Here is a 19,087-nt window from a genome sequence, read left to right on the forward strand (position 1 = left end):
CTTTTTTTTTTTTACAATCTGAGACTTCTCATTCACAGGTCAGGGCTTGGAGGTCACGCACTTCTTATCTAGACCGACTCAGAAGAAGGAGCGATCTTGGGGGGGACGGGGACGGGGGGACTCTGTCTCGCTCAATAACGCAGCTGGGGATTTCAACCGGAGACCTCCCAGACATGGTACCACCACCATGAGGAGAACTCTGCAAACAACACACAATGCCAATAGAGGAGCCTCAGACTTGCTCAAATTCCACTGTAAAAGGAGAGAGCCAAGGTTTTAATGGCCCGGATTGAACACAGCTCCCCGCTTCCTCCTTGTGCCTGTGGGTCTATAATATCGCTTCTGCAGCGGCGACAGCTGCTGCCCAAAGACAAAAGGCCCTCTGCTGTATCTCCCAACGGCACATGGCAGACAGAGTTTGTGGCTGGGGATCCAGAGGGCAGCGTGCAGCGACTATATTTAGAGACAGACACAACCGAACCGCACCTCTTCTAGGAAGCTATATACCTGCACCCACAATGATAACGGCTACCCCAGGAAAGAGCTGAATGGATGGATAGGTCCGGTTCCGTGAAAAAGTGCGTGACATTGTGAAACGGGAATAAACCATTGTGCGCGGCTTCCCCCAAGGGTGTCGGAAATAAACACAGCCAGTGTCTAATAAAGGCTGAGAGAGAGAGAGAGAGAGAGAGAGAGAGCGAGCAGAGACTACTGCATGTTTAAGCTGTTCTAAAAAACCTAGATGGCTGAGGGGTCAAACAGAGCAGTGCATCATGGTCCTGCAACACAGTGACTCAGCAGTGTTCCAGCAGACATCATTTCAGAATAGCACGTTTCAGGGCACTGACAGTCTGACAGACAGGCTGCACCAGCGTTGTCGTCAGTAGTGCCTAGATAGAAATCCGAAGACGCCAAACTGAACACTATCAAAGTGACCTTTAGAGGATCCGATCCATGAGGCCGTTTGCCCTCTAACGTTGGCCTCCAACGTACACAGCTGCTAGAATCCAATGAATCAAACCCCCACGGCGCACTGTGCAGTTTGTGCAACACACTAGAACGTTCCATGGATCAAATCATATTCCACTAACCCTCTTCTTTATGAAATTGTACGTTAACCTATAGGTTTTATGCAAAACTGAAAATAAAACTACAATTTTAAATGTCCTGGCATAATGCAGATCTTTCATATATTTATATATACATTATAGTATATATATATGCTTGTAATAATAGGCCAAGAAGACGAGCCGTTGCAAAGCTCACCTGTCGTCTCCCTCCACGGCGTGGGTCCGGAGCCCCGCGGCGGCGGCGGCCACCAGCGCACTGGCCTCCGCGGCCATCCCCATCTGGGTCAGGGCTCCGGCGGCGCCGATGGCCTGCGTGACCGTCCTCTCTCCCCGGGGCATGCCCAGCAGGCTCTGGTGCTGGAACAGCAGTCTCTGGGGGTCGTCCAGCTGGGCGGACTTCAGGGAGCCCATGTCCACATAGTGAGGCGAGCCGCCGTGGTGGCCCATCAGGGCGCCTCCGGAGCCATGCATGAAGGTCTGCATGCCCGGCGCCAGGAGAGGCTGGAGGTCGGCCTGCAGCGACGACAGGGGCAAGTAAGGGGTGGGTGCCACCTGGAATGGCATGGTGGCGTTGTAGGGGGGGGCCTGAGCTAGAGAGGGGTGGAGCTGCTGCTGTTGGGGCTGTGCCCCACCCGGGGGAGCAAAGTTGGCAGCGCCGCCGGGGGCCTGGCGCTGGAGAAGCTGCAGAGCGGCAGCACCCGCCGCCGGCTGGGTTCCGCCGCCCCCGAGCCCCATGGTCATGGAGACACTCGGGGTGATGTGAGGCTGCGGAGGCACCTGTGTTTGGAAAGGGGCCGTGGGCTGGATAAAATCTGGCTGCCGCACCGCCGCCCCCTGGCCCACCACCATCCCGCCAGGAGGGATGTGGGGCGGAGCGTAGCCAGCCTGGGCTTGGGCGTCAGCAGCAGCAGCAGCAGCAGCATAGGGCAGGGACAGCGGCTGGGGCATCATAGAGGGAGGCTGCTGAACCCCAGAACCCTGCGCCATAATAACCTGTGGCACGGAAGGAGGCTGCTGGAGAACGTGCCCCCCACCAACAACCTCCTGGCCCGGCAGGCTGACAGTCTGCGCGGGTTGGGGGCTGGTGAAGTCCGGAAGGCCCGGCTGTTGTGGGTAGGGCTGCAGCAGTGTTTGGGGCGGCTGCAGCAGTGCGCTCGGACCTCCCGGGCTGGCCGCCGCCGCCGGCTCTGTCTCGGCGGCCGTCTCAGTGGCGGCGGAGGCTCTGGCGGTCTCGGACGCGGCGGTGGCGGCCGCCTGGGGGATCTCCTTCTCGTAGTACTCCGTGCACATCCACCTCCCTTTGCGGAAGGGTTCAAGGTTAGTGTCCAGCTTGACCACCCTGAAGCGGGAGCCCGTGGCGGTCTGGGTCTGCTGAGGAGGAGGAGTGGCGGCCGGACCTTGGGCGACAGACCCCGGCGGCAGCCCCACCCCGGCGGAAACCCCTCCGCCCGAGGCGTTCACAGCAGACGCGTTGAGAGCGTTCACATTGCTAGATGTGTCCCCACCACCACCAGCAGCAGCAGCGGCGGCGGCGACTGGTTGGATTGCTGCCATGGCAGCAGGTATGATGTTATCCAACACCGGTGGCCTCTGGGACTGGCTTGGTCCTCCTGGCACAGCTGTAGAAACCGGAGCTGGGCCGGAGGTAGCCCCGGCAGGGCCCCCCCCCCCTGTGGCCGACAGAGGAAGCTGAGCTCCCCCCATGTTGTTGTCGGAGTGATGGTGGTGGAGGTGGTGGGAGTGGCTCTGTTGCTGAGGGTGATGGTGCACGGTGCCGTTCACCATCATGGAGGCCTGCTGCTGCTGGGAGCCGCCCGGGGGGATCGGGTGCGGCGGCAGCGGCTCGTTGGGGGACACGAGGCCCGGCGTGTCGACCCCGTGGAGGCTGTTGAGCGTCTCGTCGGAGGAGCTCCTCTCGGGCACGCCTGTGTCCGTCGCGCGGGACACGGACACGTCGAGCATCTCCGAGGAGGAGAGGTCCTCCGTGTGGGACTCGTCCATGTCGTCGTAGCTCTCCGTGTCGTCCGCCAGGCTGTTGTTGGCGCTGATCTGCGCCGAGGTGACGCTGGTGATCTGGAAGCCGCTCTTCTTCTTCACCTGAGCGCCGGACGCCTGGGACTGCGACGTCTGATGGTGAAGCATCGGGGAGGAGGAGCCGGCCTGCTGCGGGCTGTCGTCCACGCTGCCGCCGCCCCCGCCAGCCACAGAGGGCGCAGGCGCACCGGCGCTGCCCCTTCTGTGGTGGAAAGCCGCCGCCTGGTGGGGCATTTTCTTACTCCCAGTCCCGGCTGGATCTCCAGAGAAGTCCTGGTGGTGCATGTTCGATGTCAAAAGACCAAAGATGCGGGCTGCCTGCCGGCTATGTTGTCGTCTGCTATTTGCTAAAAAAGCAGACGGCTACAACAGAGCCAACCAAGGGCAGCGGCTCGAAAACGCAGACAGTGAGGGTTATAGCTTTCACATTCGTGGATTGTACATCAGTGACGTCACTGGGGTAAACTTTTCTCTGCAACAACTTTGTTTGTCTGCGATTCAGAGACGCAGCAGACTGTTCAGTGTCGTTGTGGATCCTAATTCAACTAAAATATACTGAGGTTTGGTTCAAATCCGTGATGGTTTCCCGAGCAAGTTCAATTCCATGGAGCCATATTAAGTAATAAATCAATGTAATGTATGTATAACAACCAAGCTAACGCTAATAATAATAATAATAATAACAGCCCTGGGATTGTCTACGGTGTCCCACCGGCAGTGTCTCGTTGCATGTGTGTATGACCGTCTCCACCTCAGTGATGCAAATAAAATAAAACAAAACAATGGTTGATTTAGCTTGCTTGCGCTTTAAAACAAATGCTACCTAGCCGTTAGCTTAAAGCTAAAGCTGGACCGCTAATGGCAACCCTAGCCTTCTCCTTCTTCTCCTCGCAGCCGGCGCCCGGCGGGTTGCCGGTTCATTACCTCCCAAAGAGGATCGCACTGGGGCTGTTGTTTTCACGAAAACTTAAAAGACGGAAGAACAAAACCAGACGATATTATGTTATATCCACAGATGCAGCAGCAGCGGAGATGACGGGAGGTTTTAGGTGGTCTTCAGCAGAGAATGGGAGGGAGGAGGAGGAGGAGGAGATCCAGGCTGGCCGGTGTGTGTCGCACCACCACCAACCAAGCCATCCATCTCATCCAGACACGTCCCCGATCCGATGTCTTTCCTTTCTAATAGATCCAGATGGTGGTTGGTGGTGGGATCAAACGGCGATCGTTAAATCCATGATCGATCGATGTCGATAGGCAACCGATCGATCCGATCGCGTCGATCCGTGTTTTTTTATAAGCTGCTATAAACGTGCTGCTGGGGTGTGTGTGTGTGTGTGTGTGTTTGCTGTATCATTGCCGGTACGCTACGGGCCGGGGCTGTCAGTCTAGTCTAGAGCAGTGTTGCCAGATTCTGCGAGAAAATAAAGCAGCCAGGTCTATGAAAACAAAAGCCCAATAGAAGCGACTAGGCTACAGAGCTATTTGAAAAAAAGAAAGTGGCAATTTTTGGAATGAAATTTCTTAACAACACAGATATTGCATGGCACAAAATATGTTCAGATGGTGGTGGTGGTGGTGTGTGTGGGGGGACGGGGGGACGGGGGGACACACAAATGGATGGGACAAATATATCTGGGCGTCCTTGACATGAAAATGTTTGACTCGAGAACCTCTGGTTTAAACTGTGCTTTCCTTGAACTGTAATCATTTTGCAAACTGTTAACATTTGCAATCAATCAATAAATCAATTAATCAATCAGTCAGTCAGTCAGTCAGTCAGTTAGTCAGTCAGTCAATCAGTCAGTCAGTCAGTCAATCAATCAATTACGGTATTTATGTACAAGCAACTTTACAGAAAAACAAGCCCAACGTCGCGTATAATAAGCAAACGTGGCAACACTGATCTAACGAGAGCTAGAGGAGGGGACCATAGTTATATATAAGGGAGGGATATAATGCAAACACGCGCACCGCGCATGCGCAATGTCAAACAGCAGACCTGCAAGCTCACAAGGCGTCGCCTCCGCGACGCCTTGTGAGCTTACAGATCCGCTGCTTGTCCGCCGGCGCGACACCGCCTTACGACCGGAGAATAAACGAGGCATTTATTTTGTAGTTTGTGTTACTTAATACTTACACATATATGTACAGTTGTACAGTTCACTACAGTACATAACTACTCACTAGATAAAGTCTGGTATATTGTGTGCCTTCTGCTTTCTTTGCACACGTACATTTTGACAGAGGTTTATGATAAACCTATATGTCAAAAACTGAATGAGATTGAAATAATGTCAAAGTACAGGTAGGCTATAGTGGCATGTATGATGTAGGCCTATGCCGTTTATACGAGCCAATCTCTACCTACTTGTAGGAAGGGTGAGCAGATGTCCCCCTTTCAGTCCCTCTTTTCGAAGACTTTTCAGGTGTCCCACAAATTGAGGCCCTGTCCCACATTGTGACCATTGTGACATTGTACCAAGTCGGCCATATGATATCACCTATGACCAAAAATAGCATTTTAAATCAAAATGTGAGACTCCAGAGGGGTTTAATAACAAAATGATAGGCAATATTAGGCCTATCGTAGACTATGACATAAGGCATTTTTTAATAGCAACTTAAGTGATAAGTTGCTAACCCCGTCCTGTCCCACTTGTCTACTTTGACTTTATTTCTCTTTTTTTATATTTTATTTTTAGTTTATTTGCACATGTTTTAAGTAGGCTACACATAATAATAACAATCACACCCGTGTGAAGTGAGGGGCGCTAATATATTAAGTCTAACTCATGTTGATTAGATGATGGTGATGTATAACAAGCATTTAACAAACATTAAATGCCATTAACAATAAAGAGACAAGATGACGTAATGAGGGACAATATGACATACATTTTCAGCTTCATTGTCAATGGAGTTTTTAAAACAAACATTGAACTAAAAAAAAACATTAAACCTGTATATAGAGCGTCCCTCAAAAAGAATGGAAGATAGAGCAGTGGCCTACATTAGAATGGAAAGAAATGACAAATCTAAACATGATGTGCTGGAAAGGCCAATCAAGAAAACAAAAGGGCTAGTCAGCTGGCCTTCCAAATGAGAATCCTTAAAACTGTGTCAATGACACAGCAATACATGCTGTATGAGAATCTTGCAGAAAGATTCACAGGTGAAAAATAATATGCTATAGGAAAAGACAATACATAATAGATATGGGGATACATATCCACAATAATCTTAATTGTTAACAGTCTCTGCTAAACATTTAGCCTGTATGAGTATGAGTGATGACACCAGAACTGGTGGTGTGGTTGCGATGCTGAACTGCATCTATATTATGTTCACAAACAAACTAAACATCTGGGTTGAGATCTGAAGTTATTTCAAAGGTTTCCTTTTCCCAATGGCTTTCTATGAATTCAAATAATAATTTATCGTTTAATAACATTTTTATATCCGTGGATATGCACGGATATCCGTGGTCCGTGGATATGCACGACCTAATTCTAATCCCCCTTTTCAATCTCTATCGTTAACCTTTTAACTAGTATTCCCATACATAAATAGGCCTGTCCGAGGTTGTGAGTGACAGCTTGACACTGTCAGTGTGTGTCTGCTACCAAGGTGAAAGAACAGACTGTATGGAAGTAGCATGTTTTGAAAACAAAATTTTAAACTAGCAGCTGTAGACATTTTGGCTAAAATGTATAAATGTACAAGCCGTTTGTACTTGGACATGCATGCATGACTTTATCTTTGTGACAAGAATATGCTACTGGCAGGATCAACCAGCCAACCAGGTAGGAGCGAGCAATCACTCAACATTCTGACAGCTCTCTCTTCCTCCCTACCTCCAGGGAAAAAGCTCCACCGCTTCAGATATTGCGCCAATGCGCCATGACAGCAGAAAAAGGGCACGTTGAAACTCAAGGGACAGCATACAAACATATATACACGCACGTTTTCTTACTAGTTTAGTTTTTGTCACTGTCATTAACTAATGTTACCCTTAAAAAAGGGTAGGCATAAGCAGCTTCGGGTTCAGCATACACCTATTTCGGTGCTAACCCTGATTATGCAACACAACTGTCTTTTAAACATGCAACTGTAAAGTACAGAAATAAACTATTCATTCATTCAACTATTCATACACATGTAAACACACATAAGACACACCTGACATTAATCTTCCAACATGTCAGCATGTCAGCAGTGCAATGAGAGAGAGAGGGGGGGGGGGGGGGGGCTGAGTACTAGGAAAGTTCCACTGCGAAGCACGTCTCCAAAGGTTGTTGCACAACACTGGAACCTCACAGATTAAACAGACACATCAGCAACGCTTTCTGTAAACGTTCAACCTAAACTTGGGCAACGCTCCCACTTGAGAGTCATTGGTCATTGGTAATGGTGAGGAATAAAATTGATTATACTATTAGTAAGTTAATTATACCAAACCAGGAGTTTCTTACCCTGGCCTGACTTGATCTAGTATAGAATGTAGGTTGTCCTAAGTTACAACACATTTTCAGATAAAGCGCCACAAGGATAATACCGTCATTTATTTGCATAGTGAAAAAGTTACAATGAAATATATTCATAAAGAGTACAAACAAAAACAAATGAAAGAGCGCATACCACAATCATTTAAGGCTATAGCCTTTATCGCAGCTGACCTTGGTTCAAAACCAACCCGAGGCACTGCATGTCATTCCCCTATTATCTCCATTCACTGTCCAAAAGAATGATAATTGTATTCAAAAATAACATAATTGTCATGAACTGAGACACATAAATCATTTAAGTTTGTTTTGCATAGTGAAAGAAAACAAGGTTTTATGTATTTCAGCATACCTTTAGTATTTTGTCTTCTATTTTTACATGGTAGCACCAGGGCTCTCCCATATCTCATCATCATAAACATAGGAGCTAGGCATGACGTTCTCTGTCGAAGCCGACCCAAGCTCGTGACATTCTTTATCTGTGATATTGTCCTTGGTGTCGAGGACAAGAACCTGTTTTCCCAGCTCAGGGCCCCGCCTCGCCCTTGGTTCCAAGTCCACTTGAGTATCTTGGGCCTCCACTGGGCAGACTTTCTCCCTCAGTACGACGTTTTCCTTCTCACAGTCTTTCTCTGTAGTTGTGGTTTTGATGTGGTTTTCTGACGCGGTGCCAAAGGCTGCAGTGGCAGGTGCGTGCCCCGTTCGCTCCCCATTCTGAGGTCCATTCTCTAGACCAAAGAAGCCGTTTCGGACGATGTACCGCACGCACTGCAGGAGGACGTTCCTCTCGTGACGGACATCTGGGGCCAGTAACTGTAAACAGTGGAGAGAAAATGACTGCATATCATGATGCCAATGTGTGACAGCGTAACATTTAGATTGTTCTTGTGTTGATGCACACTACTATGGACGACGAAACGAGGAGTCAGATAAGTATGCTTCGTTTAAAAGGGTACCATCGACACAGGAATACATTTTTAATGGACAGAGACAAACCGAACAAATGTGTCTGGATTATGGCTGCACTGCAATAATACTTAAACTAGAAAGAGTGTGGCAGTTCAAATACTGTGATGTCACCATATATTGTCCAATCATAGGAGGGCAAAAAGGTGCCTTCAATTAAGTAATCATTACATAATAATTATGTAATCTTTGTCCAATCAGAGGAGAGAGAGAAAAAAAAAGACCAATGTTGTGTTTGCCTATCGGCAACCACACTAATTATTTGAGGATCATATATATTGTTTCTTGATATGACAGATGTGTTGATGTATTACATTGCAATTAAAATGTATGATGCATTTTCAATAATTGAATCAAATTATGAAGGTAAGCTACATACAGTAAATATTGTGCATGATGTGTACTCTGCCTCCTTACCATCTCCAGCAGGGTGGCACGTCGTTTTTGAGACCTTGTGTCTTGCCACCCTCCAGGGCCACCCCTTCCCCCTCTGCCCCCTCCTCGGCCCCGTGTGTGTGGGCTAGTGCCAAAGCAGGGCTTTTGTTGGGCGTCCATGGCGTGAGTCGGGGCTCTCCTATCCCCAGGGGGTGCCTCATCCCGGGGCCTTGCTGGCAGAGTCTTACGGAGAGCCTGGTTCTCATGCAACAGTTTGCTGCCTCTCTGGATGGGAATGGCTGAAACACAAAAGGAAATGTATGGATACTTTTAGCAGATGCCTGGAATGCTGCTTGGGGTTGGAAGAGGATCAGTAAAGAGTGGCCTTGAAGGTGCTCTTTGGATTATACTAGAAGTCTTCCAAAATGGAATGAGACAGACAATGACAATATTAATTTTGACTCGACATTTGAACTGCCTCATAGGAATGCCATTTTAATAAAGGATTTTTAATTGCGAGAAGAACACGTTCCATGAAAGTATTTTTTGCATTATCTTGCATTGTGGAGTTTCTTCCTGTTGAGTTTTGGACCCCAGTTGGTCCTTCTAGGCACCTGTTGGTTTTTGTAGGCGTGCAAAAGACTTGCTTGTCATTGAAGACTACACAGGCAAATTATTTCTGGCCGCTTGATTTCCAGGCAAGTGCTGAATGATCCTCAGAAGGAAGCACATGACTGAATGCATATCCAATCATGCATGCGGAACATGCGGTTGATCAACACTATTACATTTTCATTTAGTGTCCGTAACAGACTGGCTTATCAATTAATACTCCCACTGTTTGATTATTGTCTTATTACTTTGAAGTGGTGTGTTCTTATTATCGGTAAACCTGCCACATACTAATATCATTTCATCATTACATTTGTGCACTCACTGTATTGGAATTTAGATGGCATCAAATTCAGTAACACATTTTAAAAATGCTAAGGCTGTGATGTTTTGCAAGGCTTGCAATGGTTGCTGTGTTTTTGTATGTACAGTATATATGATTTGTTTGTCTACTCTGTATATAGGTAATGACTGTGACATGCCTTTATGTTGGGACTAGCTCAATATCGAGATGGTACATGTCAAGGCGTTTATCCTAATGAAGAAACTTAACTTGAAGACACATTTTAAAAGGTGTCACTGTTGATTAGTTCACAAACAGTTTCCTTATTGTGGAAACAGACAGACGACCTTTAAAGCCCACATTAACGCTTTTGACACGCATGACAAAACCAATTGGCTCCACCCTCCACTGGCAACAAAATAACGACCCTTTCACCAAGTCCCACCATTTCAAATATGCGGCGTAAAAAGAGTCCCCCATGACCCTTTGGGGTGTACTTGTACTGAGCAACATGTCTGCTGGGGGGGCCTGTGTTTTGATACTGAAACTCACCCTCGGGTTCCTCGTCAGTATCGCTCTCTGTCATGGATCCGTAGTTGGCCACCAGTGACCCCAGTCCCGAGCTCATCTGTTTAGGGGCCACCACAAGCCCGTCCTGTTTGGAACCCGACTCTTCTCTGTCCGAATCTGGAAGCGCGTAAGGAGTGCAAAGGATCAGCTTTCGCACCGGCACCCTAAGATCATTTTCTTCCCAGAAGGGACTTGGCAATATGCGAGACAGAACATAATAAGGCATTCAGACTATAAACTTTTTAAAGTGTTTGAATGGAGGTTTCTGAATCTCCAAAATTACAATTGATTCGATTTAAATTGGAGATTAGATTTTATTAACATAAAAATAAAAATTTGGTAAGGGTTTTTTTTTTGTCGTAAGATTAACACATTATGACGACGCTAGGACCAGAAGTGAATTCCTCATTCATTTTTCCCATAGACATTTCAAAAAGTATTTATTTAAAGACGATTACGCTACGGAAAGAGTTGTGACAAATCATGACACCAAACACAACATTTTGGGCCGAACAAAATAATTACAAAGAAGAAAAACAACAAAAAAAAGTGTTGTAACCTGCCGTTTTCTTCTTCTTTCGAATTATTTGTTCGGCCCGAAAAATTGTGTTTGTTGTCATGATTTGTCACAACTCGAGTTGGCTTTGTACGAGGCTTAAAAGGTCTTTAAATAAATAGTTTTTTTAAATGTCTATGAGGAAAATGAACGGGGAATCATTTCCTGGTCCCTGGTAGGGGGCGGGACTGCGATGCTCTATATCGGACATCCTTAATTTAAATGTGCAGAGCTTTTATGCCAAGTAAAACGCACCTGGCTGGTGGAAATAATGAGTACCACACTAACAAACTAGCCTGAGCTCCAGCCCCATTTGCTGCTGTCCCCGGATCTGAAATGTCACGCAAAGTGACATTTCAGATCCAGGGAAAGCAGTTTTAGTCTAGTTTTAGTCGACCAAATATCATAAGATGTATTTTGGTGGGCCTTGATGCCGGCCTAATGACAGATTTTACAAAAATCAACAATGCACGCGAAGTGACATTTCAGATCCGGGGAACGCAGCAAGTCAGGCTAGGACCCAGTCCTACTAACAAACATAACCAGAACAAATAGATCCGTCAATCAGTGGCATTTGGGTCAACAAATTGGAAGCGGGTTGGGTGGGATTGGATTACCAATAAGTGGTGGGAGGTCACGCATAGCCAGACAATCCCAGATCTCTGCCTACTGATGCATCTGGTGACCGGTGTTGTTCTTGACAGCAAATTTAGATTTTAGTTTTAGTCACATTTTAGTCACCTGGAATGTTTTAGTGTTGTAGTCGACTAAAAAGCATAAGAATTTAGTCGACTTTAATCTACAGTTGATTTAGTCGACTAAAATATATTTTGGCGAGCCTTGATGCCCGCCAAAATACAAAATACAAAATCAGCCAGTAAAATGGCTGATTTTACAATTGCTGAAAATAGCTGATCTACAAGCTTGTAGATTTTCAGCATGCAACCAAAATTTGTTGTCTTTTACTTATACTGGATCTCTTGTCCACTAGTCCCTTCCTAACATTTTAGTCTAGTTTTTATTTGTTGACAAATTGTCAATATATTTAGTCTTAGTTATAGTCATCATAGCTTAGTTTATTTAGTTTGTCAGTGAAAAAAAGGTAGTCGACAAAATCAACACTGCTGGTGACGTCTAAATTCAACGTAGACTAGGAAGTCTGCTGACAGCTGCTGGCAAACCTAATCCCACTGCTGTGAAAACCAATCATATCACCGCCATGATGTCTTTCTTTGCATTATGTTATGCAATGCAATGCATCCAAATAGTTTCCACACAGCGTTATAACCCAGTCTCGTGGCGAGTGGGAACCTCTGATCAATAAAAACGTTCTGGTTAATGCACCGAATATTCGGCTGCAGAACATATTCGGCAGAGAATGGCTAAAAATGCATTTTCGGCCCGAATAGGCAGAAAATATATCACCGAATAGTGTATGCAATCATTATTTAAGTTAAGTTTTGCCATAACCATTTCTTTTGCCATAAATCAGGTAGCTTTAAGGTACAGCCATGACAGCAATGGTAGGAAAAAAGATAATAATAAGCTATAATATTAATCATATTATATTCGGCCAACATGTTTCCTATATTCAGTATTCGGTTTCGCCCAAGCATTTCCCTTTCGGTGCATCCCTAGTTAATTACATTTGCACCCACCTGGGTCACTGTTGTTGACGAGAGCCCCCAATGGATCTCCTTCCCTGGGGGGCTGAGTGAGGGGCGGTGGCCTCCCCGAAGTGCCACTTTCTGGGCACAAAAGAGGACCACCCCCTGCACCCCCCTGGAAGTTCCCGCGACCTCCTCGCCAGCCTCCTCGGCCTCGTCCTCTGCCTCTGCCTCGTCCTCTCATTCGCCTAGCAACGGTGTTAAGTTCAAAGAATTATTGCTCCTAATTCTCCGTCTGGAAAATGACCACATGAACGAACCCCTAGCATCCCTGTTCTGGGGAAGGCATTCGGTAAAAACAGCAGATCTACAAGTTCACAGCACGTTGAGCTTGTAGATCGTCCATTTTCAGTGAGGATATTTACTATTGAGCGTAAACAGGACAGGGGCCTGGTATAGAGACCTGGGGGACACGGGTTAAAGCTGCTATAAGCAATATTATGTCAATATTAATGACTTTGTTTTTCATTTACTTTTTGGTATTCAGACAGCCAGAGCCAGCAATGAGTAAAACGCTCCCAAAGTTTTTTTTGTCTCGGTGACAATCTGCATTCAAAGATGTTCCTAGAAGCTTTGTCATTGGTCGAAAAAGAAAAAACCTGGTCGAAATGACTAACCAATCACGAAGTAGACAGGCAAATCGACCAATGACAAAGCTTCTAGGAAAATCTTTGAATGCAGATTGTGGCCTCTAGATGTGTCACAGAGACTAAATATTTTTTGTGAGCGTTTTACCCATTGCTGGCCGTCGGAATACCAAAACAAATAAAAAAGGTAACTACATTTTTGACATACTATTGCTTATAGCAGCTTTAACTAAGTACAGTATATAATATAAGTGGTTAATAAAGGCAGATGAGCTCTATTCCTGATTAACTACAGCAGAGAAAGAGAGAGAACATCCTAAATGGATGAAATGTCATTAACACACAGTAATACATACCCAAACTGTGCAGTTTCCAGGACCCCTCCCGTCTCCTCTCTGACCTCCATCACTTTTCTCTTCTTCTCCACATTCTGAAGTGACGGGTAGTTCCTGAAAAGGGCATAATTGGAATTCTGTTAAACAGAAAATCGAACATAATTTGTTGTTATCCTGAGGCAAACATTCACTTGGCAATGAACATGAACATGGCTTAATTGCGCCATCTAGTGGTGTAATGGTAAAGAAAAGGGTCATTGGGTACGACATTGGGTAACTGGGTCCACACTGCAATACATTGCATAATGGCGACCACACTGGGTGATACCAAAGCAATGGTTATGGAAGACGTACTGTATCGAAGACGTTCATATTACAGCCTTTATAAATACTGACTTGCGTCTCTCCTCTCTCCATTTTGCAATTTCGTCCAGTGTGTCCAGCTTGATTCTTTTAGCTCCTGGAGCATGGTTCTGTAGATATTTGGAAGACAAATAATAAAAAAAAAGAGTTGAGAAGTAGGGCTAAGAAATATATATATAAAGTATAACGTTGCTGTCGGGAGGAAACTTCATAACTCAATTTTTGACGTTTTAGATTTTTTTTTTTCATAAATCAGTGCCATTGAACACCCTTTACGTCTGTGTGTCGTTTCGAAAATATTGAACCAATGGAAAGTAGTAAAAGGTGCTTTGGACAAAACCTCTTAACTCCATTGGACACTCAAAATGTCTGCTAAAGCAACTAACTCCACCCGCTCTCCCCCCTCTCATGAAGTAATTGACAATACATACAGTTACAACACCAACTTTGATGAGGCTGTATTGCTTTGTTTTACAAATATAAGGTTTTCTTAATTTTCTGAAAAATGTATATATATTTTTTCTTCTGAAAAATTAACATTTTGGAGTAATGAGGTTTCCCGACAGCAGAGATATACAGTCGATACCCTGGTATGAGACTAGATATCGTCTGGGAGTTTGGATATGATTAATGTTGACAGACATTGCTCATTGTGTTTTCCTGGTTTAAAAAATGTAATAAAAGCCGGCCACTCTAGCTCATATGTTCTGGCACTGCACTAAACTAACATCATATTGGCAAAGTATATTTAAATCACTGTCACATTGTTGGAAGACCTCACACTACACTTATGAAAGATGTTATGCACTACTTGCAATTGGAAAAGTTAAAGTTTGAATTGAGAGGGAGTGAAGATAGATTTTACCAGACATGGCAACCCTTCATTGACCATTTCAATAGGTGCACGCTAACCCCTCCTACACAATAGATAACATATTAGAAAATTGGAAAGAAAAGAAAAAAAAAGGAACTGAGTATTTTTTCTTTATTTATTTTTTTCTCATTTAAAAAGAAATGTCTGTAATTCAGTTAATTTACAACAACGTGTTGGGAAAGTTTGAGAGCAAGAGTGTCTGTCCTGTTGTCTTTGTTTTGTTTGTCTGTTCACATTTGTCATTGTTTAACTGTTTTTTGTTTTTTCGTGTTTATCACATTTATATATCTTTTTTATTATGTATTGTATGTGGAATTTACATTACCTGTCATTATCTTTCATTTTATATAACTGATTAACTGTTCATTGTCAAGGATATTCTGAAGTTGTCATATACAAAAAATGCCTAATAAAAACAGTATTAAAAAAATTAAAAAATTAAATGATATTCACATTATGATATACCATCGTTACACTATCAATAAAGGAATTTGGTGAAGATTGAGAGTGACTGTCTCAAACTTCAGCCAATAAAAGTTAATGTGCAGTGCCATTCAGTGGTCCAATGAGTCAGTGATGAGTGTAGTTTGTTGTTTGTTTTTTCATATTAAAGTGGCGCTATGTAACTTTTGAATACATGAATAAACTGTAATTTTGTCCGATGTGTATAGTAAAGTATGTTATTAATAAAATATAACTTATAGCTCATTGGTAAAAAATGTCAGCACTTGCTCAGGGAACTGGGTTCAAATCCGGGGCAAAATAGTAAAGTTACACAGTGCAACGTTAAGCCAAATGCAGGCTTCAATTGGTTGATGACAAACGCAGGCCTAACTTTCAAATATTTGACTTTGCTGCATTACTCGTAAGTAGTGTAGGTCTTCTTCACTTACCATAAGTGAAAAAAACCTGAAAATGATATATAGCTGAGCTTTTCGGTCTGCTAATTTGCTAATGTACGTACGCCCCAGAACAATAGGATTCAAGTGGATAATCAGTGGATATTTTTTTGTCTAACATTATTGGTCAGGAATTCTTATTTCCTGCCTTGCTAAGACGTCACCGCAGTCAGTACACTTACATTTCTCCAGTGGATGCTGACAATTTTTTCGTGAGCAGTGAAGGTGCAGTCTGAAACTGAACACTGAAAGACAAACAGATTAAATCACAGCACTGCTACTAGTAATGAATAATGTGCCAAATGCCATAAGCAAAAAAAGGCAAATGTGTGAAAGCAATTCATGAGTAGATTAAACGTTTGTCAATTACCTTGACATGCTGAGACATGTGTTCGTCATACTTTTCTTGGTTTTTAAAACCCCGGTCACACGTGTCACAAAAATGTGCAAATTCTGGTTCCTTCTTATTTTTCTGCTGTGGGTTAAGAACAAGATTATTATGCTTAACAAAAAATAGCAAAATAGACAACATCATGATATTTTGACCTGTTCAGCAGACTTCTTAGTTTACCTTTTTCCCCTGGTTGTTGTAGGGACCTCCGTAATTGGGTCTTTCGCCCCGATGCCCGCCTCGATGGCCTCCGCGGTGGAAGTTTTGTCCTGAAAGGGCCAAATGTTTCAGGCATGAGAACATAACCGTGCCATACAGCAGCTTACACAATAGAGGCATCTAGTGGTAGTTTTATAAACTAGGTGGTTAGAGCAGTGAAGAGATCCAAGCTTCATATTCGACGTTTCAGAACCATTTGATATGTGATTTGTGAAAATGCAAATGAACTAAATCACTATTCAGCTGTATGTACAAGATCTGGTCCTGGTGGTCAGCAATTATTGGCATTTGGGTTATTCATTGTACTACCAGTAAGACGCCTGGGGGTGAGAAGCGACATCGCCGCTCACGAGACCTGGGCCCCATATATGGGGCTTTCCCCATGTATGTTTTTTTTTTAAATGATACACTGACTGACTGACGGGAAATGCATGATTCCATAGTTAACTGGGACGTTTGCGGCAACCACAGCGGTTATCATGAGACTGTCACAACATGATCATATATTGGCATTCCCATATATGGGCTTAATAGTCAAGGATCTCCATATATGGGCATAACAGGGATCGCTAGTCTCTGACGGCAGCGCCTCTGGCCAGACGACGGCGCCGCTGGGTGTCGGGACAAACAAAGTTTCATAGTTAACCGCCATGGACCTAAAGGGCGAGGTCGCGTGCACTGGCCATATATGGAGCGTATCTTGAGTGTACAGGGTGTGATGAGGTCAGATGAAGATATGCCAGGAGCGCAGGGCTGTGGGCAAGGCCTTGCAGCGAATGCACCAGAGACTGGAATGCTCTCGCTTGATGGCAATTGCTACGTCTGATGCCATACGCCTGGATCATCACCTAGATCTCCATATATGGGCTGTTCAATACCTTTACAATCTGACCTCACTGATTCCAAATGGATATATCCGGCATGGTGTGACATTATTGATAATGACTTATTGACTCACCGACTGGCCAAAATCTCTACAGCTGACCTCACAGTTCCATATTATATACCGGTAGGTAAGTTAAGTGACCATTTGGTTCCATTTGTACGCTGTCAGAGTTATGGGGATCCTTGCAATTAAAACATCCGAAAACCAATGTTATTGCTAGAACTGTTTTTTCCTCAAAGTGGATCCCAGGGACTCTCTGGAGTCCTTTAAGTCTGTATCTCTGACAGTATACAAATGGAACCAAGCAACGGGTCCATTTGGTTCCATTTGTATCCTGTCAGGGCTGACATTTTGTATTGTAACGTTTGAGAACCATTGTACTAGAAATATCCAGAACACTCAATGATAGTAAGTCTTTAGTTCTTTTTCTGGTTTTATCCTCTTTAGTAGTTATTTGTATTGACCTGTACCGTCCATCCTTGGACTGTACTGTACCCATTCTGCAATGGGTTCATAAAAATGTCAATCAATCAATCAATCACTTACCGTAGCCCAAACATTTAGATTCTCGTAGAGGTTTTTTTCGATTCTGACGAATCTCTCGTCAAAATCGAAAAGAACCTCTACGAGAATCTAAATGTTTGGGCTACACTAGCCCTCCAAGCAGAACCCAAATGCTACTGAAGTTTCTGACATTTGTTCGACCCAGTGCATTGGGTCCTGTTCCTCGTCGTCCATGCCACCTGATTAAAACATTTACTGGCTCATGTTTACGCCTCCCCGCGCGCTTTGACGATATTCTTCAGTATGAGGCTTTCTGAATATGTAAAGTATAAGTACACATACATACCTTTGCGAATATCTCCTGTGGCGCGGAAGCCGTTAAGTATTTTTAATATATGTTTGCCCGATTTGGAAGCTTGGATTCTTCTTGTTTATTGACACCTCATTGTACCGCCTATCTGGCTAGCTAGTGGCGCTATAGCTATGACACAGCAGATCAGAGGCAGGGACGTAGCCTCACAAGCCAACCGCACACCGGGAGGCGGTACAATAAACGGTAAACAAACAAGAAGAAATAAAGCGACCAAATCGGTCAAACAAAGATTAAAAATACTTAACGGCTTCCGCGCCACAGGAGATATTCGCACCGGGATGTATAGCTACTTAAAGTTACCGAATTCAGAATAACTCAAGGAAAATAATGGCGTCACATGCCGCGGGGCCTATTTTAGAGAGAATCTCCACATCCGCATTTAGGAATTTCCATACGAAAATACAGTAGCGAGCAGGGACCCAACGTAAAACTCAACAAAATATCAAAAAAGTTTTACGTAGGGTCCCGAAAGGGGCTAGGGCTACACATACCGTAAGGTGGATGATGTGGGCCATGGTGGTTCTGGTTCCCCCATCCTCCCATGGAGCCCGGCGGTGGGGTCCAACCCGGCTGCCACCCACCCGGACCACCACCACCGTGGTGGTCCCATGGGTTCATCATGCATGGGTTGGAGGAGGGAGACTCGCCGCCCCAGGCCCACATGTTGGGATGGAAGCTGCTGGGGGAGCCTGCATGCTGCTGCTGGTGCTGGAAAGTTGGAGGTCTGATTACGGGGTTTGATGCTGGACCTCCTCCAAAGTCCGGAGGAGGATAGTGTGGTTCCGTCATGTTGTTGAGCAATGAAACACTCTCTGGTGATTCAATCAATGATGTGTAGAGTAATGAATAAATACAATCCGTTGATGTTGATGAATTCTTCCTATCAGCTCACACACACACGCACACATGTGTTTTGTATATGCGTCACTTCCGCGAATAATCCTTTTCCTTCTTCTTGTCTGGCTACGCGAGACTATGCTGCCCTCCATAGGTCATGACTATAACGCATTTATATGTATTA

General features: G+C 44.9%; 2 protein-coding genes across 3 annotated transcripts in view; both read right to left on the reverse strand.

Moving 5' to 3' along the window:
- The window catches only part of LOC310854234 (TSC22 domain family protein 1-like), a 53,927-nt gene extending 49,496 nt beyond the window's left edge, over positions 1 to 4,431 (reverse strand). The window contains exon 1 of the mRNA XM_083758799.1: positions 1,267 to 4,431. Within this exon, the coding sequence (XP_083614925.1) occupies positions 1,267 to 3,389 (2,123 nt within the window). The 5' untranslated portion in view covers positions 3,390 to 4,431. The remainder of the gene's footprint in view (positions 1 to 1,266) is intronic.
- Positions 4,432 to 7,666: 3,235 nt separating this feature from the next.
- nufip1 (nuclear FMR1 interacting protein 1) lies at positions 7,667 to 18,963 on the reverse strand. Of its 2 annotated transcripts, none has more exons than XM_083758729.1 (10): positions 18,558 to 18,963; positions 16,265 to 16,353; positions 16,064 to 16,165; positions 15,876 to 15,938; positions 13,954 to 14,030; positions 13,579 to 13,671; positions 12,627 to 12,823; positions 10,395 to 10,529; positions 8,990 to 9,246; positions 7,667 to 8,419 (listed from the first exon to the last, which is right to left on the reverse strand). In XM_083758729.1, the coding sequence occupies exons 1-10, from the start codon at positions 18,853 to 18,855 to the stop codon at positions 7,982 to 7,984; spliced, it is 1,749 nt and encodes a 582-aa protein (XP_083614855.1). In that variant the 5' UTR covers positions 18,856 to 18,963; the 3' UTR covers positions 7,667 to 7,981. The 2 variants fall into 2 exon arrangements, with proteins under 2 accessions (XP_083614855.1, XP_083614854.1); XM_083758728.1 differs by having other exon boundaries at positions 16,064 to 16,168.
- Positions 18,964 to 19,087: the final 124 nt, after the last annotated feature.

The sequence above is a fragment of the Protomyctophum parallelum genome (genome assembly GCF_964188405.1).
Source record: "Protomyctophum parallelum genome assembly, chromosome: 23".
In the NCBI taxonomy this organism is placed as follows: domain Eukaryota; kingdom Metazoa; phylum Chordata; class Actinopteri; order Myctophiformes; family Myctophidae; genus Protomyctophum; species Protomyctophum parallelum.

Bases quoted from the DNA above. Each gene is read 5' to 3' on its own strand.
- nufip1 (XM_083758728.1), bottom strand. From the start codon at position 18,855: ATGACGGAACCACACTATCCTCCTCCGGACTTTGGAGGAGGTCCAGCA. The intron at 12,824-13,578 runs GTATGTATTACT...CACCGTTGCTAG, and splicing joins CTGGAAACTGCACAGTTTGG to GCGAATGAGAGGACGAGGCA. The intron at 9,247-10,394 runs GTGAGTTTCAGT...TTTGTGTTTCAG, and splicing joins TACTGACGAGGAACCCGAGG to CCATTCCCATCCAGAGAGGC.